Here is a 23,690-nt window from a genome sequence, read left to right as displayed (position 1 = left end):
ATATTTTCTGTCTCAGTCATTTCCAAATCTGTGTGTAAAGTTCAGATTTGTCTTTGTTAATTCTAGATGGGTAAGCAGTGGAAATTCTTCTGTAGCTTCTTATATAGGTGTGCCAGCCTTGGTCAGAAGGGTCAGTGTCTGGGTAAATGTTGCTACAGTTCTGCTGCTACTGGAGTTCCTGTGGGACTGTGTAATTAAGGGTTTGTCTAAAGTCAGTTAAAACCCCTGTGCACTGCTATGTGATAAATTGGCAGTGCAACTTTACTCTAGGCAACAATTTGGCATATGAGCTTCATACCACCCACGAAATGTGCCCTTCCAAACGATATAGTCTGACTAGCTGTTACTGTACTTACACTTAGTAGAATCAATAAAAATGAAAATTAAGCAATAGGACTAAATTACTAAGCATTTTATCCAAGAAGTAAGCAATATTCATTCTAGTTATATCACCAGATGAGAAATATGAATCAACTGTACAGACTAACCATCCTAAGGGATCTGTTCTGAAAGGCAACTGAGAAAATTCAGTTGCCAGACCATGACAGATGGATGGGAAAGCAAATGGTCAATTTGAAGGAAACTCAATTTGAGAAGACTGAAGTTGAGAAGCTGTGCAGGAATGACTTGTTGAGATCTAAGACAGAATGATGAAAGTACTTTTTATTACATCTGCCCACTTCTGTTCACCTTGGTGGAGGAACACATATTCCACATTGATTTTGTACAATTTTTCCATTTGTAAAATGAAACAATTACCTTTTTCCTAAATATTGACCATCAGTGTTTTTTATATTTCATTATAATAGTCTTTTTGGTACTATTCTGAATCATCAGAGTCAAATTCAGATTTCTAAAACATGAAAGCATATCTTTGATGTGGTTGTTTAAGGTTTTACTAGATCTGCTTGTTTAATAACCAGGGTCAGTACAGCCTTTTGATTAAACTGACTTTAGCCCTTTTGTCCTCTGTAGCCAGTTTGTTTGTATTTATTCATGTATTCATTTTGACTTGTAAGAAGCCTCAAGAGCAGAATAGCAGAGGAATTTTTCTTTCATTATCCCAATCTGTAGACATTTTTACAAAATTGATGGCCAAATCACCATTAGCAGGAGTATTTTAAGTTTGGCAGTGGAGTCTCTGGTATTTACTATGAAAGATACAACCTCTGGTGCTTAGCACAGAATGTGGTACTTTCTGGAGCTCAAGAAAGGAATGTGACTAAAGGAATGAACAGTCAGTTCTTCACCACTTGCACCTGATTAGCTGTTTGGGGCATGTTTTGAAAGAGGCTTATTCCAACTCAGAGAAGGAGTCAGAGCGTTCTAGGATCATTGACATGGCCTCCAAAGTCAGTTACAAAACCAAAGAACATCTGGAAGAACTTATGGGTTCCAAAGCCTAGATTTCTGCTTTGTGGTGGCCAAAAACCAAACAAGCAACAACAACAACAAAAAAGCAACTACAAGTGTCTTGTTCGAGCATTAGTATTATATGACATTGAGAATGAAAATGTGAATAAGTAACCTAAATGTAGCTTTTAAATAAAAAGAACTAAAGCAGATGATCTGCACAGCCAGTCTGTAAATTGGCTGCTTTCACATCAAATAAACATCATTTTTCTGACTCCTAACAGAATTTTTTAAATAGGAAAGCTCATTGATACTGCAATAACATAATTACAAATTATTGAAGTTGCCTTAGTTTTAAAAGCAGGATATTTATTGGTAAACTTTACTGTTTGATGATGCAATCACTGTTTCTTTATGAATCTGTATAATGCTGTCATCATTACTAACAGTACCAGAAATTTCACTGGCAATCAGTTATTAAGATACAAACCAGAGCTTACGCAAGAGCTTTGGAGGAAAATTGTTTATCCTTACCATCTACAATATCATTTATCTGCTATCCAAACATACTTACAGATAGACAGAAAAATAAAAAGGAAAATCTTGTGGGTGACTTGCCATGAATCTAAATATTCAAGAACCAGTGTGTAAACTACCAGCAGCTATGAGCCAAATAGTCAAGACAAATTTATTGAACTACCATAACAAAGATGATGAGTAACACCCCAAAAATAATGACCCTTATCCTGAAGAAACAGGAAAATTTGATAATTCTTTAAAACCATGAAGCAGCAGTATGTTATAGAGCACATTCTGCTCACTGATGGACTGACTCAGGTTCAAATTCAAACCTATGTGCCAGTTATCAATTGTATTCACTTCTGTTTTCTTATATATAAAATAGAAATAACAATATCACCTACTCTTAAGGTTGTTTTAATGTGATTCTTTGTTATAGAATGAAAATAATTATGTGTGTTATCAAAAATTTTGAAGCCTCTTCAGTAATTTAAAAGAAGGCAAATTAAACCTTTATTCTAGAATGAAAATTGAGAGAATAAACTTGCTTTGAGGAAGAAGAGAGAGAGCTAAAGAATGACCTTGTGTGGGTAATGGGAACAAGGTAATCCCCAAAGAAGGAAACATGGAGCTGCCTGGAGCTGCAGAACTGAGGAGGCCACATTGGGCAGCAAGGGGCAGAGTCAGCTAGCCCAGCATTAAAATCTGTATACTCTTTAATGCTTGGCAGAGTTCCATTTGTTTGGGAAGCTGAAACTGGTTTTGAGTTTTGCTTTGAAGTGTTATAGGAAGAATCAAGACTGCTATAGGATCATAGTCTTATCTGGATCACACAGATAAGATGCTGAGCTATTAACAATAGTAACTTTAAAAAGAATAGTACTAATAGGGCTGGGCATTTGGTCCAGTGGTTAAGATACCACTTGGAGTGCAGTCCTGCCTCTGTTTCCAATCCAGTTTCCTATTCATGACCTCACCATCGCACTTCCTGCCCCCAGGGATTAGCGGGTGATGGCTCAAGTGCCTGGGGTTCTACAACCCACATGGGAAATTCAGATAGAGTTCCAGACTTCTGGGTTTAGCTTATCACAGCCTAACCGTTGAGGCCATTTGTGGAGTGAACCCGTGGATTGAATAGCTCTATCTGTATCTTTCTCTTTTTCTCTGCAGTTCAAATAAAAATGGAAATAAATAAAATGTATACATGCATGCACACATTTAAAACAGAATAGCAAAAATAGACTGTATTAGCAATTATTAACACTAAGTTAATAGGAAAAATCAATATGTACTGCAGGAAAAAGATCTTGGAATGAGTAGGACTTACACTTGTCTTTAAATGTGGGGAAACTTTTAAGAAAGGGTGAAAGGAGAGAAGGTATTCCAGGTAGATCTATCACATGGGTAAAAGTGTGCAAACAGGAGTATCTATAGTGTGTATAGGTAAATCTGAAGAGCAATGTTTTTATAACAGAGGATGATTAAGAAATACTAACAGTATATCCTTTGAGGAAAAACTTTGAAGGCCAAATAAGGAGTTTGTACCTGAAATAGAAAAGACCCATGTGAAGATTTTGAGAAAGGATATCTAATTAGGAAGATTTTGTTTAAAATAATCAGATTATTAAATGGCTTAGACTGGAAAGAAAAATATTAAAGACCAAAAACAACAACAAAAAAGAAAAAAATAGAGCACTGTTGCCTAAGTTGTAGCATAAAAGAAGGAAAATAGGAAATTTTGGAGGACAAATAGCACAAGTTGGTAAGGGAGTGTGGAAGACTAATGAAAGTAATTTTAGGTAGCAAGCAGCAAGAAAGATGGTGCTGTAAACAGGAAAAGGAGAATTGATGAGAAGAATCTTAAGTATACAAAGGTAGGAGTGAGGATTTGAAGTTTCAACAGAGTATTCAAGTGTGTCATGAGCTCGCTAGGAAAGAGACTGGAGCCAAGGGTTCCTGATGCTGATGAATCCATAAAATGGAATAGTTTAAATACTTGAAATTTTAATAGTTTCATTGAGGTATTCAGAGTAGACAGAAAAAGAATAAATTACCTAAGGAGAGTGGAGACATGGAATGCTATAGAAATTAAGAAAGGAATGAATTTTAAGAGACATACAAGTGTTTATGCTTCTTCAACTAATAAATGGCACCATCATTCAGGGTTACTGAGACTAAAACCTAAATATCACCTGGAAGAAATCATCTTTCATACTCTACATTCAACTCATGAATCAATCTTGGTGAACCAGTTTTTTTGTTTTGTTTTGTTTTTGTTTTTGTTTTAGAAAAAGCCACGGTCTGTCTAAAGTTTTTATTTTGCCTTTTTTTTTTAAACCTGAAAACCTTTTATTTAAGGTATACAGGATTCATGCATTTCATATATACAAATTTAAGAACACTGTGATTCTTTTCTCCCTACTTCACTCCCTCCCATACTCCCACCATGCTTCCTTCCCTCTCCTATTCCCAGTCTTATTTCTTACAAACATCTATTTTCAGTTAATTTTATACTCATAAGATCAACGCTACACTAAGTAAAGAGTACAGCAAATAGTATGGAAAAAAAGTACTGCTCCTCAACAGTCAAGACAAGGGCTATTCAAAATTATCCCATCACAAAGCATCAATTTCACATCTATTGATTATCTTTTAGGTACTCTATTGGCATAGATAAGGGAAAACATATGGTATTTGCCTTCTGGGACTGACTTATTTCACTAAGTATAAAGGTTTTCAGTTGCATCCATTTTGTTGCAAACGACAGGATTTCTTTTTTTTTCTACTGTATAGTTGAATCAGTCTTTACACATAGAGCTTATTTTACTATTTCTGCAGCTACCACTAAGACTACCTTACTAATAAAGACAATAGCAGTAGTCCTCTAAATGATCACACTGTTTCTCTTGTCCACCATGGTCTACAAAACTAAATATTCCATGTAAAATATAGGTCAGATTATACCATTCTCCTGCTCAGAATCTTCAGTGACTTCTACTCACACTTAGAACAGAATTCAGCGTTCTTATTGTGACCTCCCAAGGCCCTAGACAACCTGACTCTACATCTTTTGAGACTTTGACTTCCACTGCTCATCCCTTCTCTCATTCCACTGTAGGCTTTCTGATATCCTTGTTTTCTAACACCCTAAGAGATAATAAAAGATAAATATATACTAGGGGATTCTGTATCCTTTATCTCAAATCTGGAAACCTGAAATGCTCAAAAATCTAAAACTTTTTGAGCACTGATATGATACCACAAATCTGACAGTTCTGTAAATTTTTATTAATACATAAAATTATTTGGAATAGTATATATATTCTTAATAATATGTAAAATGTAGTATATATTTATACTGTGTATGTGTGTGTATAAGTTATATATGAAATGAATGATTTTCATGTTTTTACTTGAATCCCAACTCAAGATATCTCATTATATATGTGCACATACTCCAAATCTACAGAAATCAGAAATTTGAAACACTTCTAGTCACAGAATTTCGGATTAGGACTATTTACTCTATATAATATCAGGTGATATAAATTCTGTGAAGAAAAATAAGAAAGAGGGAGGAGGGCGGGAAGGAGATTGGGAAGGAGGGAAGAAGGTAAGGATGGGGTGTGGAGAGAGAGAGAGATGTAAACCCAAGCCTTTTCCTTTAATGTTTATCCAATTTGCACTGTAGTGTGCACACTGTTTCCACTACCACTGTCAACAGCACATATGTATTTTCATGACTTGCTTTTTTACTTTCTGTGGTCCTGTGAGAATGTTGCCATGTTATATTCTTAGACATCAAATATTCAGCAGGGGAAGACAAAACAGATAATATCCCTGCCCCCATGGAGCTTCCAGTCTGCTGTGGGTTCAGACAATAGACAAGATGAATAGGTAAAATAGGTAGTATGAATGAATGAATTAGTGAAGGGAAGTGGCCTAGAACATAGTGTTAACTATGGAAGAATATAAACATAAAGTGTCCTTGATAATAAGTGCTCGGGGTGAGAATGCAAGGCAAAGATACAGGAGGAAAGAAATCAAATGAAGCAGTGCCATCTTGCGCTGAAATTTCCTTACCAAGAATTGAATGAGATGTTTTAAACACCTGCCTGTGATATGTTCTTTTCTCCCCCTCTATCTGACTTATTTGTAATTTATTTATCTTCTTAAATAGATACTTTACAAACTTGCATGTGGTATTATGCTGATCCATTGCATGCATCCCTTGGAGAACTGACAAATCACACCCTGCTCATTGTTAACATAATTTTAATTGAAGAGTCTTAAAGCTCATGTTAAGACTTAACTATAATCTCATTTACAGTGTGGGAGGTGCTATCAGTTTCATGATTTAGATACAAAATCTTACAAAAGAGATATCCCCGAACTGCAGAGAATGAAACACAGTTGAGCCTTAGCTGAAGAAAAATTTCATAATGAAATGAGTTAATGTATGGAAGAAAGCTGTGTCAGATGGACCAAAATATACAAACAATGTCATTGAAAGGAGAACTCTGTGTCTTGTATCAGTTTGAAAAAATTCAGACCCTAAAAGCTACAACTTCAATGGTCTAGAAGGAAACGTCCTATAATATTTATACAACATTGTTTAAACACTATTTAAAGGAAATCATGTAGGATAAAAACAGCTTATCCAAAAATCATTTGAACCTGCATGTGCTTTCAATCCAAAGAAGCAAATACAGAAAATAAAAAGAAGTATGTCTTGCAATTGAAATGGTAAAGCTTTGTACAATTTTGGGGATGAGGGACTTTATCTAATACTAATGGAAACACCTGCAAGGCAGAACTCAAAGCAAAGAACTAAATAATAGGATGCAAAAATAATTAATTTCATGAGACTCTGTTAAAAACACAACAAAAGTTCTCTGCTTGGAGCATTCTCATTTTTTTTAAATCTTGGATAATTTCATCTCTTCTGATTACATAAGAAGTTAGAAAAGAAAATCAAGAAATCTTACATAGGATCATCATGGATTATTACAAAATGGTTATAAAAAAGGCATTAAGTAGTTCCTTTCATAAATGTATTTTGTGGTCACTATTAAATCATGTGGAAAATAATCTATCCTGCTTAATAACTAGTCAAAAATATTTAGTACAAAATTGAAGACACAATATCATATAGACTTTCATTATGTATCTGCACATCAGAAAACTAAATTTTATGAAGTATGAATTTTGATTACTTCTTGGAGCATGCACTTACAATATAACATACTTTGAAAAAGACAGAAGTAGCTTACAAGTGGTTTTATTATCTCATACCCACAAGGCTTTTTTTTTTTTTCTTTTGATTTGGGTGAAATAGAACATAGCAATGATAGATAGCTTCACAGTTGCTCTGTTGCTAGGCTACATGTGTGCCCATTTAACCTTCTGTCTGAAGGAGCACAGTTTCCAGAATGCTATATAAAAATATGCCTTTTGTTTCCCGGGGGGGGGGGGGAGTGTTGACATCCTGTCCGTACCATGTTTGTTTAGCAGGTTCTGGGGGCCTGAAAGGTGAAGGATGAGGGATGAGCATGAGAATGCTTATAAAAGGTGACAACTCACCTTACACCGGAGAGAGAGATGAAGGACATGGTTGTGTTTTGGCCTGTTTTCAGGATCAAGCAGCAGACCGGAGCTTTTGCCTTAGACCTTAGTTCTCCATTTTTTTTTTTTTTCATCCCATCTTCTACCTTCTTGCCATTTTACATAATACACCAAGGGAGCATGTGTGGGGTCCTTTTCCTGAAGGGTAGAAACACACATTTCTCTCTCTCTCTCTCTCTCTCCCTCCCTTCCTCCCTCCCTCCTTCCCCCATTAGGACTTGAACTGGCACCCATATGGGATACCAGTACTGCAGGTAGCGGCTTAACCTGCTATGCCACAGCGCAGTCCCTACATTTCTTTGTTCTTAATTTGAGTGTGGTCAGATGACAAAAAATTCATTTATCTGTATATGTATGTGCATTTTCTGGTATGTATACTGTATTTCAATAAACATTAAGAAGAAAAAAAAGAAGCATGTTCCCACAGTGTGAGTTTCTTTTATGTTCTTTCATGTGAGCTTTATAAAATGAGTTTTTCAGGACTCCCAAAGTGACAGCACACCTCCCACTGCCTCCACCCTCTTTGCCCCGACCCCAAGTCCTGTATCTCACATGCACACCCCCTTGCTGCAGGTGCCACCAGCATTCCTGGCTCCTGCATTCCATGCATTAAGGCTCCATAGCCACTTTTATGCAGTGTCCCTAGGATTATGTGGGAAGAGATGTCCTGTCCTCCAATACTCCAAGTAAACTCATCCTTCTCTGCATTCTCTGACCCATCATGCTTCAGGGCCCAGATCCCACCTCCCCAAAGCTCTCATTGCACTGATGTTAACTGCCACTCTGCAAACCCTTGCAACAATCAGGGATGATCAGCTCCTTCAGGAGACTGGAGGCTCCATGGGTGGTTCCTGGGGAATCCAAGACTTGACTAATTAGTTGGAGACATTGTTACAGCCATGTAAGAACATTGGTTTTTAAAATATCTGTACAAATATTGATAGAAACGTAAAAATCCCTTTAAAGAAATGATAGGAGTAAACATGACAGAAATGATGCAGTCATCCTTGAGCTGTATGTACAGCTTGTTCCCTTCTCTGCTTTCATCATACACAGTAACTCTGCCACTGGTAATGTTATGATCTCTTTCCACTGATGTGGGCACTGCTCTTGAAGGTCTTTGCTCAGCTTATAATGGGCACTGTGTTTTGTACAGTTTTAAAGAAATATCTTGTTTTTCAGGTTTTAAATGAAAGTGACACTGATGTTTCACTGAAGCAAGAAAAAAAGGAACTTCCTCTTATAAACAAAGGTAAACAAAAAGCATTGAAGTTATGTATATTAGCTGTAATATTTGAGGCATTTTTAATATGGTTATGTGACAGCCTGAGGTATGGATCAGAAGTTTGCTAGCAGTCTGGATTTTTTTTTTTAAGTGTGTTGTTCCAGAAGTGGGAGGAGGAGAGAGAGAGAGAGAGGGTGAGTTGCCAACTCATGTGTTTGGACAGGGCAGAAAGATTTTTCCTGATGGAGAATAGTGCCTCTAAGACTGCTACTGTGTCTGAAATTCTCGAAGACTTTTGTCACTCTCCCACTTGAATACTGTCTAGAGTTTTACTGAGGGTATCAGATCTAAAATTTTCAGAATCTCTTTTCAAACCCATAACAACATTTCCCTGTTTTAAGCCTATTAATCCCTTTCCCATTTTTTTTTTCAGTTCCTCTTAGATTTCTAAGAGTAGTTCAGCAAATGCTCTGATAGGTTCCTTCATGTCCGTGGGATATCATATCTCAGGTGAAAGACTTGGACTAGTTTTAAAGCATAAAGTTGCTGTCTTAAATTTTTTTATTTTTTTTAAAGATTTATTTATTTATTTATTTTGAAAGTCAAAGTTACAGAGAGGGAGAGAGAGAGATTGAGGCGGGGAGTAGAGATACTTTCCATCTGCTGCTTTGCTCCCCAGATGGTGGCAATAGCCAGCACTGGGCCAGGCTGAAGCCTAGCCAGGAGCTTCATCCGATCCCCAGTGTGTGAGACAGAAGGTCAAGTACTTGGGACATCCTCTACTGCTTTTCTCAGACCATTAACAGGATCTGGATCATAAGTGGAGCAGCCGGGACATAAACTCGTGCCCATGTGGGGTGTCAGAGTTGCAGGCAGCAGCTTTACCTATTATACCACAAGACCAAACCCTGCCATCTTATAATACTCAATTCAGAAATAATTTCCTTGGATCAAAAAGCTGGAAACAAACTGGATGTAAAGTGTTTTGTTTTCCTGGTATCTATTGATTGTTGTGACTTTTATTATTTTTAGAATATCATGATTGTTTTACAATATCATGATTATTATACCTTTCGCCATTGGGCCCAAGCCGCATATCCATTATTTTCATTGTCATTCTCTTATTCTGAAATAAATTTTAAAGCTATTCTTAGTCTCCTTAGCAAATTTCAGCTAATTTGGCTCCATCATGCCCAGTCCTTTTTTGAGTCAATCCAAGTCATCATTTTTTGGTTCACTTTTGGTGGTAAGTTCTTCCTGCCTTCGTACTTTATTGCTCATGTAGCCTGAGCAGCTATTTATCCACAATTCTATGCTTGACTCTATTAGTGCAGCCCCTAAGAAATCACACTTTTTTCTTTTTTATCTTAATTAGAATAATTTGTGATACCACCATCAAGATTTCTTTTGAACAAGTCTCTTAATTTTAAAGCTGTTCTTTCACAGACATTTCAAACTATTATTGTGCCCTCAAGTATGGTCCTGTTTGATTTCCAAATTGCAATGGGAAAATTGTCAATATAATTTTGATCTTAAAATTAGTATTTAATTTCAAATATTCATCTTGGGTTTGCCAGGAACAAATTGTGAAATATTTTTAAATAACTGTGATTATGGATTAGTGGGCTGTTGGGTTAAAAATTTCATTTGATATTCAAGTCAGTGAGTAAAACCACTGATGCCTGCAGTGTGCTTGGAAAACCTCTGTCCATCCATTCTTTTTTCTAAATTTCCTTAAAGGAGTGAGGCATATCCTTAGCCATTTACCCTAACCTAAAACTTTCCTTGTTGCCACACTGTTTTACTTGGCCTTCAATATGTTGAGAAAGACTTACTTAGTGAAAGAAGATATCAGGGCAGTTATAACAAAGAATTCTACAGGTCAATGGAAGAACACATTGTGACTTATTGCTTATACTGTCCCCACAATACTCAGAAACAATTCATAGGGATCATACAGTTGCTGCTTTACTGTGAACTGAAGACAAATAATTATCTTCTCTGATTCTGTAATTCTGAGATTTCTGAGGATGAAAACCAATTTAATGCTCAGGACTCTTCCTGCCCTAGAGTTCTTCTCTCTACTGGAGACATGTTTTTGAATGGGATCTGTCTGAATGTCTTCGAATCTGAACCCAAAATGGAGACAATAACATGCTAGAGGGAAGACAGTTGATTGCCCTGGCAAAGGCTGGTGAGAGTGGGCAATCTGAACAATCCTGACCATTCATACATTGGTAATAAATGGCAGCTAAAAATTACCAAAAGAGGAAAAAAACCACAAGTTATAAAGGCTTTTGGATTATTATATACACTACATACACTTAATTAAAATGTAAAAGATTATTTTTATGTTTAGAATATATTGTAAATTGCCTTAAAATTGGTTCAGTTTTACAAATGAAGGTTTGAGTACAAATCCATATCAAACAGGTAGTTATACAGCGAACATTTATTCTGGAGCAAATTATTATGTGAATATTAAAATGTTTGTCTTCATTTTGTCTATGTTCTTTTGAAGAAAAACAAGAGCTGTATAATGACGCTCCAGAAATAAAAGGAAACTCTTCATTATCTAACCAGCAAAGGTGAGTGGACTGTAATTATACAAATCCCAAGTGAGTGCAGTTATATTGTTGAAAAGTAATTATCAATGTTTAAATACAAGAAGAAAGAAAATAATAGCAACAAGGGCTGTTAAGAATGGAATGAAATTTTACAACAGAGACAAAACACTAGAAATGCACCTTTTCAATGAACATTTTCCTTTCCTTTGTGAGAATTTCTGAACAATAAAATGGAGCAGGATTAACTTCCTACCCACAGCAAGTGACCAATTCAAATGACTTTAATGTCATCAATGAACTTAAAATGTCACACATAAAGTATGACTGTGAAATCATGACCAGTTTTTTTCCTGTGAGTCTCATTATTGTCAGACATACATGTAAAGTAATCATTTCTTGCTGTAATTTTCTTGACATGAGAATTTTGCCACTTTTAAAATAAAATCAGCTCAGTATTTTGGCCATTCAGTAGACTCAAAAGAATGTTTTCAAGGGAACAACCTCTTGTGCTCTACTACAAACCTATCTAAACTGCTTTCCAGGAATTCGGATTGCATTTCTCTGAATCCAAATCCTATGCTCTGAATTTAAATCCTTTTTCCATAGGAGCACATTGAATTAAGGGCAAGGAAAAAACAAAGGTGGAGGAAGGAGGCTTTAGGTGTCCCAGACTTGCTGGTGGAGAGTGGTCAGGCACTCCAACACCCAAACCCCATCACTTCACTGTTCTAATCAAAAGTCTTTCATGGTCACTATCACTTTTAAGGCAAGTTACAAAATCTTTAGTTTGGACAATCCCCTTCACTCCTGCCTCTCCTTTCAGCACCCACTTGGCTTCTGAGAGGTTCCAGATTACTTTCAGTTCTGTTGTTATCATTTCCTCTGTCTCTGGGTCTGTGCTCCCTTCTTTACTTACATGCACTCTGCAACTTGTATATCAGTGTCGATTGCCCGTACATTCAAGACTCAGTTCAAGTGTTCTCTTCTTTGGGGTCTCCCTGACTCTCCCAGGCAAACTGAAGAATTCAGAAAGCCTCTATCACAGTGACCAGACTTTCTTTTAATTGCTTACCTTTAATAATTATTTGTTAAATATCAACCAACCATGTTCAGATACACAATGGTGAGCAACAATTTATAGTCAAATGGAATTGTCTGACTCTCTTCCCATTGCGTGTAAGCTCCTTAAGTCTTGTTTTGTCTTTATAACTCTATACCTCTGAAAGGTCTTTCCTGACAGCTCCATCTAAAACAGTCCACCCAGTTCTTACAAGTCATACTCTCACCATCAAATCATCCTGTTTTGCTTTTTAAAGTATCTTACTTACTCATCTGTTTCTTTTACCATTCTTCATTCTACCTTTCTCTATTTTCCACTAGAAGCTAAACTACTTCATGATAGCAGTTACTGCCTTGTTCACCTCTGTGACCCTGGTATCCAGAACAGCACTCAGTGATGTTTGTTGATTGAAGAAATGATGTGATTTTCCCCCCAGTGCTATTACTGCTCATGACCAGTATTTTAACCTAGAATTATGTATTAAAATTGCAATTAAATGTTAAGATCCATATAAAAACTTAAAACACATGTATGTATGTATATTATTTCATTTATTGCTTTCAGGTCTTTATGAAATTCTGGGTTTCTTTTTAATCACTGTTAACTCATAAATACAATATGAATGTTAGAACTGTGATCCAACTAAAACAAATACATCAAATACATTGCTAGTGGCAGTAATGACAAGGATAATCATTACAATAATTATTACTCATTGTATACTGAGTGCCTAATAAACATTGAACTAAATTCTTTGTATATCTTGTTCAGTTAGTTCAATTAGTACAGTTGCTTGAGGTATGTCCTATTATTATTTGACATTAGACAGAAGAATAGAGGTTCAGAGAGGAATCACCCGTGCTCTGAGGATTCGCATGTTCCCTCCACTCCCAGTACTAGCACGAATTTCCAGCATCTCTAAATGGTTAAAAGGACTTAGTAAAATTTCAGCATAAAGGCATAAATGAGGTTATAATTAATGAGCATTCAGATATAATGTAAGTATTCTTTAACAGACAATTAAGCATTAGTTTATATAATGTTCTTAATCTTCAAAAAATCAGCCAGAGTTTGTATGATTAATGCCAAAGAACTGTTGACAGTAGAAGTAGATTTCATTTGATATAAACTGTTATCCGATTTTAAAGGGCCCTCACAGTACAAATATGAAAACTCTCTCTAGTGGTGATCTTGCTTATGGATGTCAGCATGAAAGGATTCAAGAATGTCCTTATTATTTGACCAGTAAAGCTCTCCAAGATCTGATCCCCACCTACCTACCAGCTTGGTCTCCCATTTTATACCACTTCAATCCCCTTGTACATTTTGTTCCCACAATACTGAAAGCTTTGCATTCTTACTGAGAGTCATTTTCTATGATGCAATCAGATACCCTTTTAACACTTGTATCAGATCCACCTTGCTCCCATGCATGAAAACATCCAATGACAGGGCCCACTGCATTGAAGGACTCTAGTTTTCTCTCTATGGCCATCTGTGATCCATCCACCTGACTTCTATCACCCTTTCCTTCCCATTTACCCTGTCCCAACAGCTCTGAATTTCTCACTCTTCTTTGAACAGCCCTGTTCTTTCTACCCCAGGATCATCACACTTGTTCTTCCTCCAGGTGTTGACTGAATATTTCTCTCAACTGACTCCGTCCCTTTTTTTATTTGTGAGCATTTCTCCTAGACTAAAATAGAACATTAGTTTAAAAATTTCTTTCAACAAGTAAGGGGAAAATGGTACATGACTACTGTTAAGAATAAATTATCACCTATTATATTTAATTGTGGCTATTCAAAAACCTTGGAGCAATACATGACAATAATAAATAGCAATTCTCTAATTAAGAATTGGTTTTATATAACTATATACGTGGGAATTTTCAGTGTTGTGTTTATGTCCTTAGTTTTTGTGCATTACTGTTTCATTTGTTTTATGAGTATATTAATGTTTCTGAACTTACTGGTATCTAATGTGGCTCCTACTTTTAAAATTATAACTCTTAGCTTGCTCAGTGTGCCAGTGGAAGACTTCAGTCCAAGTTCTGGACACAAAGCCAGTGATGGTTGGAAAACCATTTCTTTGCTGACAGTGTCTTCTCAAAGCACATCTATCAAAGAAACAGTGAGAAAACTGATGTCTAATTTAAGGTAAAGATATATATTAATGTGCTTCCACATGCTTTATTGACCTTTCTAAGCAGTAACAACTGACTAAATAGCAATGTTATTAAGTCAATTCAGTGGAGTGACTTTGTGCTTTGCCTTCTAGCTGTGCTGTTTTAGATATGCCATGGGTTAAAGGTCCCTTGAAATAGAACTGTAGTTACCAACTGCCATCTCCTGTGTGGCTGGCAATATAGTGGATGTTGGTCCTTTTTTGGATGTACTAGAGGATTATTACTGAATTTTCCTTTTATTTTTCCTTTTTAAGACTTTCCTGGTATTTGCATGGCCTTTTCAAAAGTCTTTTTTGGTTGTTGCAGATACTGAACTTCTTGAAGGAAGCAGAGTTTTCCTTTTTGCCGGTGGAGGTTAACATTTTAGACATTGGTTATTTGAAGAATTTTAAAACCTAGTTCTCCCAGTTCCCAGGTTACCTCAGGGAAGAGGTGAAGTCCAGGATTCAGGGCTTTTCCAAACAGGGTCCGGTCAGAGGAGAGCCCTTTACCAGTGAAAGAATTCTGTATCCAGAGTGTTTCAAAGTGGGCATCATGTAGGAAGGTAAAGGTGGAAACCAACCATGTCACCACCTAATTGTGTACCTCCTTGACTTTGTGGAGGCTCACAGACTTTGGCTGGGCTTTGAGGAGTCTGTGGGGGTAAGAGTCTGAGCCAAGGAGAGCACACAACAGGCCCTAACTGGAATGATTCTTTCCCTCAGGACAGTAGCCTTGAAGTTCCCACCAGTGACTGACAGGAATCTTCCAGGAGATGAGAGTGAGCTCTCCAAGTGTAGAGTCAGGAAGGAGGACGGGGAAAGGTGGAGGTTGCCATGTGTATAAAAGACCACAGCCTCTACTCTACTCTGGCACCAAGCCCTGGTCCCGAAGGGAGACTGCTCTCTACCGTAGACATGAGCTTCAACTTGCAGCTGTCCTGGAGTTGCCAGAAGTCTGTGCAGCAGTATCCAGGGATGCAGGGATACACTGCCATGGGCATGAAGGCCCCACTTGCCGTTCTTTAGGACTCATGCGTAACTTCAGTTCTTCCCCAGGAAAGAGGACTCATTCCGTTATATTGTCATGAAGGTAGATTGACGTTAATGTTGCATCAGGACCCATTTTCATAAATGACACTAAGGAATTTAGGGACAAGTTGATTATGTGGCACTGAAACCAGAGGATTGCATTCCTGAACATCAAATTCTGACCCAGCAAATCTGCCTTTATGTCTTGGTTGGCAAGCTTACTCTAGCCTGGCAATGGGACAAACTGGGCCATACTTCAGTGTTACACAACTCTTAGGATATTAGGAGGTTGAGAAAGGTCACTTATCCAATAGTCCAGATGAATGTATATCATACTGTCTGTGGGATATAATATAGCCCCAAAAGATGGGTTTCTCCAACTAGTTTCTTACCCTGTGTTAGTGTTTTTTTCTAGAAGTAATATTTAAGCTCTTCAGCTCTTAAGTTGGATAGCCATAAATTTGAATTTTGTTTTATTATTTACTGGTTCTAAGATTCAGGGGCTTGAGGCAGGGAAAAGTGAGACGGTTATCTTCTTAGAATTATCCCTGTGAAATGCATGAAATCTATTATTTTTATATTAATAAAAATTAAAAGGAAAAAGTTGGTCACCAAAGCATGGTAGTATGCAATAAATTATGTATGAATGCACCCCTATATACCTGATTAAATGTGTGAATATCATTAAAGTATATGAATATAATCACATATCCAATGATTGGAACATTACTACAGGTCAACAGTTTCTTCTTGATTTAATACAGCTATCATTTTTGAAACTTTATTATGTCTTTGAAATTCATTCAATTATTTTTAAAGATTTATTGATTTACATTGAAAGAGTTACAGAGAGAGAGAGAGATAGGGAGAAACAAAGAGAGATTCTCTATACACTGGTTCACTCCCTAGAGGGCTGCAAGGGCCAGTGCTGAAATCAGGAGCTGAGAGTTTCATCTGGGTCTCCCACATGGGTGCCAATGACCCAAACACTATGGCCATCTTTGTTGCTTTTCTCAGGCCATTAGCAAGGAGCTGAGTCAGAAGTGGAGAAGCCGGAACACGAACCGGCACCCATGTGGGATACCAGCCTCACAGGCTGTGGCTCTACCAGCTATGCCATGATGCTGGCCACACTCAAGTATTTTTTATGAACTTGTTTTTTTTTTTTTTTAAGATTTATGTATTTGAGAGGAAGAGAAGGAGGGAGGGAGGGAGGGGGAGAGAGAGAGAGAGAGACACAGAGAGAGAGAGCGAGAGAGAGAGAGAGATCTTCCATACGTTGGTTCCTCCCAAAATGGCCACAACAGCTGGGGATGGGCCAGGCCAGCATTAGAAACCAGGATCTTCTTCCAGGTCTCCCACATGGGTGGCAGGGGCTCATGGACCTGGGCCATCTTCCACTGCCTCCCCAGGCACAATTGCAGGGAGCTGGATGGGAAGTGGAGCAGCCAGGACACAAACTCAAGGTCATATGGGATGCCAGTACTGCAGGCAGCTGTTTAATCTTCTATGCTGAAGTACCAGCACCATATTTTTATAAACTTATTCCTTATTCCCATAAACTTATAAGACCAATACTATTTTTATGTATTGTTAATGCATAAGGAAACTGTAGTTTATAGATCCTTAATTAACATATTTAAAGTTGTGTGGATAATTATGCAGCGACTAAGAAAGGAATGGAGTTTAAGCCCAGACCTCCCTGCTTTGGCCTGCCATGCTCCAAGTCACCATTTTATGTGTATACACATTTCCCTCCTCTGCACAATGTGTGACCTGGAGAGACCCATCGGAGAGTGTCATAGCAGTTTGTACGAATGCTTAGCTTTCTTTCACAGTTAGATAAGCTTTCTTTTTGTGATTTGTAATTTTCCTTATTTTTTACTTGGCTAAATTTTCTTGTTTGTCCAAGCGTAGCATTTCTGTGTATTTTAATGAGTAATATGTGATCAAAAAGGGAATAATCTGATTGAGTGATCAAAGACTTTAAAGTGCATCCACTTGTTTCATTAGTCATAATCGAACATTAAAATTTTCCAAAGCCCATCCCTAATAGACCCTGTAGTGCTTAGAATCATCACGCTCTTATCAACTGAGCACTTTGAAAGCTGACTGTGTTCATCTATCAGCTCTATTCTGTACTAGCTTAAATTTTATGTGGTGATTGTTTTATAAAAAATATGCTGTGATAAAAAAGTTGTACACAATACAAAACTTCTAACTGGAACAAAAAGAGCTCTTCATTTGACCAAATTTCTCTCTGCCTTCAGCAACATGCAGTATATTTTCTCCCATTTCACCCATGGAAACAGATTTCTTGTAGGCTGCAGTACTTTATATCTGAACCACATGTTATTCCTTGAGTTAACTAGACTTCAGACTCCTCATGACATACAGATTGTGGCTGGTTACATATGGTGCTTTGGATACAATGCTCCTTCTACTCTCTATATATCTTTTATTTGTCACATGACAAGCATACATGAAAAAGTGCTATCTTATAGACTATTCACTCTACTTGGTTCTCTTTGGACCTGGAATCCTCCTCATCCATTTCTACACTGCCAAAATTGGGTCAACCATCTCTGTTTGATTAATGCATACTGAATAAATTAATTAGAAGTGTCCATTTCTATTACATGTTATGTTCAGTATAACATTTATGTATATTAGTTTTTGCAATCTTCAAATAGAATAATTTTGAAAGCATATTGGATTATTACATGTTAAATAAAATAGTAATAGATTAAGTTTCTTATGCCATATCTAACATATACTCATACATATTCAAGCACTACTTTAAAATTTTAAAAGCATTTTAATTTATTTTCATTTTATTAGGAAGAGAGAGAGAGAGAGTCTGTTTATTAGTTCTGTAATTGCCCCAGCAGCCAAGTCTAGGTCAGGCTGAAGCCAAGAACCAAGAAATCCATCCAAGTCCCCCCTATTTGTGCCAGGAGCTCAAGTACTTGAGCCATTACCTTCTGCCTCCCAGTGTGTACATTACTGGGAAACTGGATCAGAAGCAGAACCAGTACTCAAACCAGGCACTCTGTGATGGGGTGAGGGTATCCCAAAAAGGCAAAAACCATTAAACCAAATGTCCACTCCAAAAGATTATTTTTAATTGCATCGAAAGAGATATGTAAAAATCAGTGGATAGTATTGCCAAACATTAAAACATTTTCAAGTAATAGGGTGAAATTCAGTCGCATTAAGCTAGAGCTAAGTAAGATGAACCAGGATCCAGGGTATTCGGTTTTACCATGTGGCCCTAAACATTGCTTTAATGCCAAATTTCAAACCACTTTGAATAACAACAGTGGTAATGACAACAGTATGTATTTGTTATACACTTACTTACTATGTACCACTACTAAAGCCTTTTCATATGTTATCACTCTGAAGCTTTATTATAATCCTATGAATTGATATTTTTACTGTTCCCATTCTACAGATGGAGACAAGAAAATGCTATGTATAAAGTTCAAGCAACTTGCTCAGCATTATATAAACACAGTCTGGCAGTCCTGACATTCTGATCTCACAGTCCTTGCTCTTAACTGCTAAATCGTAATGCCTTGCTTCAGTTCATTGATGTGTTGTAACATGTGATAAAAAAGCAGACTTCACTCATTTCAATTCTATAGAAGCACACACTCGCTTTACGTTCTCTTAAATCTTATTTAATTTTTAAAATTTATTTTTATAGAGATCATTTATTTATTTATTTGAAAGGCCAAGTTACAGAGAAAGAGGGAGAGACAGAGAGAGAGCCAGAGGTCTTCCATCTGCTGGTTAATTATCCAAATAGTCACACGGCCAAGACTTGGCCAGGCTGAAGCCAGGGGCATCTCATGCATGCAGGGGCCCAAGTACATGGCCGTTTTCTGTTGCTTTCCCAGGCACATTAGCAGGCAGCTGAATCAGAAGTGAGGCAGCCAGGATATGAACTGCAGCCCATTTGGGATGCCAGTATTGCAGGTGACAGCTTAATCTGCTATGTCTCAGTTTTTTAAAGATTCATTTATTAAAAAAAGATTCATTTATTTGTTTGGAAGGGGAGTGAGGAAGGGGCAGAGAGAGAGAGAGAGAGAGAAAGACGAGAGAGAGAGAGAGATTGATTTCCCATATGTTTATTCACAAGGCAAATGTTTACAATAACCTAGGTTGGCCAGGCTGAGGCCAAGAGTCCAGAATTCTGTCTAGGATTCTCACTTGGTTCACAGGAACCCAATAATTGAGCCATCATTTGTTTCCAGAATGTGCCTTAGCAGGAAAGTGGTTAGGAAGTGGCTGAGGTTTGAAGCTGGGACTTGAACCAGCACTCTGGTGTGGGGTCCAGTTGTCCCAAGCACCAGCTTAAATATGCTGTGCCACAACAGCTGCTCCCTCTTAAATTTTAAAAATACCAAAAAGAAGTTTCAAAGAAAGCCACTTTAGTTTCCTAGTTTAGGAAAATAGAGCCATACTATTTCTACTTCACCTTAATTTTCACTAGCTTGAAGAAGAGTTTTAGTCAACCTCAAGTAGATGCCTTTTTCTCTTAGGTGAGACTAAGCCAATTAAGTAGGCTATTGTTTAAATTGTATTGAGAACTCAGATTCAATTCCCAGCTGTAGCTTCTGACCACAGCTTCCTGCCAAACCCTGGTGATACCAACCTAAGGTTCTTTGCTTCTCTTGTGATAGAAGTTAACAAGAGGCCAGTGTGCAACCCAGACAAGGTTTAATGGGGGCTTATGCTCAAGTGTAGGAGAGACGGGATGGTTCTGCTGATTGGCTTAGGGAGAGGAGCGAGGGGCTGGGCAAGGGTTTTTAATCTGCTGGGGAAGTGTGGTGGTTCCCATTTGGCACAGGGCACTTTGAGGTGCACCCAGCTTGCGGTTCTGCACAGGCAGTTTCTTATTTTGCTGATAACGTGCTCAAAATGGCAATGATGCTCACTACCACCTCTCTAGGAAGGCTGAATATCATGCATATTTTGCTATCCTGGACATGTACACAGGCTGGGGAAGTCATTAATGGAATATTGGAGGGCTCTTCAGTTAAGGTGTGAGCACTTATACTTTAGATTGGTTTGGCGCTGTGTGGTTGCAGAGTCAGATTAGGAGATAGCTACATGTCAGGTAAGGAGGGGCTTGACTTAATGAGTCCTGTTTCTCTCCCATATCACAGGAGAGAAGTAATGTCAGATGTCAGAAGTGATGTCAGAAATGATGGCTCAAGTAATTGGGTTTCTGCCACTCACATGGAAGACCTGGATTGTATTCGGGCTCCTTGCTTCAGCCCTGGCCCTGTCCAAACCATTGTGAGCATTTAGAGTGCAAACCAGTAAATTGGAGCTTGCTCTCTCTCTCTGCATGTTTCTCTGCCTTGCAAATAAATCAATTCTAAAAAATGTTTTCAATTATAACCTGCAGATGTGAATATGGGTTCTGTAAACAGTCATCTGATATGTTCATTATAGCTAAGGTCAAGGATCTGAGTAATAACTGTGGAAGAGATCTCAAAGATACTTACTCTTAAATTCTTAAGATGAGAGATAATGTTAAAGTCAAATTCCGAATTTTGTTGTCATATCTGGGAGGAAAATTGTGAGTAAATACATCAAGGAAGAGGCTGTTCCTATGAGGGACAAGAGTCTCATTGAAATGACAGCACTTGGTTCTGGAGCCCCCCCCCGCCCCAAAATACATGGCATTTGCTTAACTCACAGGTAGCAGTGAATGAATACTGATTAATTTCAATAGTCTTGTGCTGTGTGCCTCTTGGCCCACCTCCTTTGAAGGGTCTTTCAAAGATTAAAGAATCACTGTGTCTGTCCTAAAGGAAACCTGCAGTTTGACAGCAAGGTTTGGTAAGATATACCATTGAAGAAAGGAACTCAAGACAATAGCAAGAATTGTACCGTTCTTAAACATCTACAGTCAGATCGTATGTGATGTTAGTATCTGAGAGTTTTTGCTTAAGTAGTATCTAATAGTTTTCCTGAATTAGTTTTACAGAAAAATATATGTATGTTTCTATTTAGGAGATGGAAGTTGTCGAGTACTTTGTCTTCTCTGGTCAGTCTTGTTGGACTGTATCCCCATGGGAAATGTTAGTTAGCAACAACTCTAGGCAGAAGAGATTTAAAGGCCATAATACGCTGGAGTGGCCTGGAGGGAGATAGCAAAAGGAGAATACAAGGACCCGACTGGCCTGATGGTGAAGGTGTTCTTAAAGGTCAGGAAACCAGGAAGGCTCAAAAGAGGAGTAACTGCTCAATCAGAGCTTCCGCAGATTATATGAAGTTATGTACTTAAAACATACAGCAGTGCTTAGCGTATTTTGGAAACTTCATGAGTAGGAAGCTCTGATTCAGGGGTCTCAGATATCTTACTTTAAGGAGATAATTTGCCAGTGTATAGTGCAGGTAGCCTTCACATGCCTCCATTCCCCACACTTGCCTAACTGCTGTTAGTTTGAGTCCGTATATGAATTAGGGCCGCTGCTCTCGGTATGCATGGTGCTTCATTCTCATTCTCCTCTGAGCATGTATCACACTTTATTGGAATATCCTCCTTCCTTGTCTGTATTCCCTAGGATGCTGAATCAGCACCACCAGAACGTACTGGGCTCCTAGCGTAGGGGATGATGCCAGGCTCTGGAAGGACCCAGAACAAAGGCTATGTGTTGGTAGGGGTTCAAGATATATCTGAGAAAGCATAACATAACAAAGACTATTATGATTTAGGTAAAGCCTTTACATGAAATTATGTTTGAATTTAAAATAGTACCTATCCATTTATAGAAATAATAGTGCATGTTTGAGAAATTGTTTAGGTTTACAGATAATGTCTGAAGTAGATTCTGTCTCCCACAGGTTAAGAATAATCAAACACTAATCTAAAATTCTTTGTCTCTCCAACCTGACTGTTAACCCTCACTCATTCCCCAACAAATACCACTGCCGTCTATTGCTTGGTTATCTAATAGTTACATTTAGGCAGTAGCTGATTTGCTCTAACTCTAAACACAAAAGAATTTATAATCACCATGGAAAGGACAAACACTCAGAAAAGCAGAGATGGTTGGTGTAGAAGACTGCTCACCCCTCGTGTCCACCTGAACTTGCCGTAAGTTTGACCAGGCTCCCCTTTCCCAGGACTCACTGCAGCCAGTCTTTCTGTGCCATCTGGTTTCTTCTTTCATATACCTAGAAGACCCCTTCACCCCATTCCTACTCAATTCATCTCACTGTCCAGGCACAGAATCTCAGGGGAGGGAGAGGTGGAGAAGGAGAGGGAGAGAGAGGGCGTGAGAGAGAGAGAGGAGAGAGAGAGAGAATTTGCTGTTTGGGTAATGCTAAGAATTTTAACTTTTTGGTTTGGACCTCCTTGTAATACAAATACTGTACTTCTAATATTAGGAATTTAAATTAAGAAAGACCAGTTTAATCTTTGATATATTGTATTATTTTATAATTAAATTTTTTATAAATATCCATGAGGATCTTGGAGCACATTCATTATGCATTTTTAAGACGTGATAGCTATAAGTTTCTAAATTTCATATTTTCTAGGTATGAAATGTCATCTAGATGATTAAGGTTAAAAAAGCTGTCACATTAGAAGGGTGGGTACTACTGCCTTTTGGCAAAATGATGTACCTGTCAGAACCATGACCACCACTTTTGGAAAGAGTTACAGGGTTAATATATGATTTCTAAGAAGATTCCTGGGGGCCCTAATGAAAGGAATTGTTCTGAAGAGTTCAACCTCGGTTTTCCAGCAAAAAAAGAAAGTCAGTAAGCCTGCAGGCAGCCTGTCTTTTTCCAAGAGGTTTGAGATCCTGAATTCTTTGCAGAACACTCAAGCAGTGCAGGGTTTTCCTGGACTGGTACATTGGTAGGCACTTTAAGGTCTTCCTCCCCTCCTCCTCACTCCCCTCCCCTCCCTCCCCTCCCCTCCCTCTCCTCTCCTCTCCTCTCCTCTCCTCTCCTCTATATTCTGTCTTCTCCTGTATTCTCCCCTCCCCTTCTTCCCCCTTCTCTTTTATTTCATAAAGTTTATTTTGAGATAAATGTAGATGTATATACAGTTGTAAAATATAATACAGACATCCCTTGAACCCATTACCCAGTTCCTCCCGGTTGTAAT

The 23,690-nt window shown here is 37.8% G+C and overlaps 1 protein-coding gene across 1 annotated transcript in view; it reads left to right on the top strand.

The window, feature by feature from the left end:
- MORC1 (MORC family CW-type zinc finger 1) overlaps window positions 1-23,690 on the top strand; it is a 247,048-nt gene that overhangs the window by 209,301 nt on the left and 14,057 nt on the right. The window contains exons 24-26 of the mRNA XM_070072071.1: window positions 8,680-8,749; window positions 11,244-11,310; window positions 14,365-14,508. Coding sequence (XP_069928172.1) covers window positions 8,680-8,749; window positions 11,244-11,310; window positions 14,365-14,508 — 281 coding nt within the window. The remainder of the gene's footprint in view (window positions 1-8,679; window positions 8,750-11,243; window positions 11,311-14,364; window positions 14,509-23,690) is intronic.

The sequence above is a fragment of the Oryctolagus cuniculus genome, chromosome 4 (assembly GCF_964237555.1).
Source record: "Oryctolagus cuniculus chromosome 4, mOryCun1.1, whole genome shotgun sequence".
Lineage (NCBI taxonomy): Eukaryota > Metazoa > Chordata > Mammalia > Lagomorpha > Leporidae > Oryctolagus > Oryctolagus cuniculus.
This window is presented reverse-complemented; position numbering and strand designations above follow the sequence as displayed.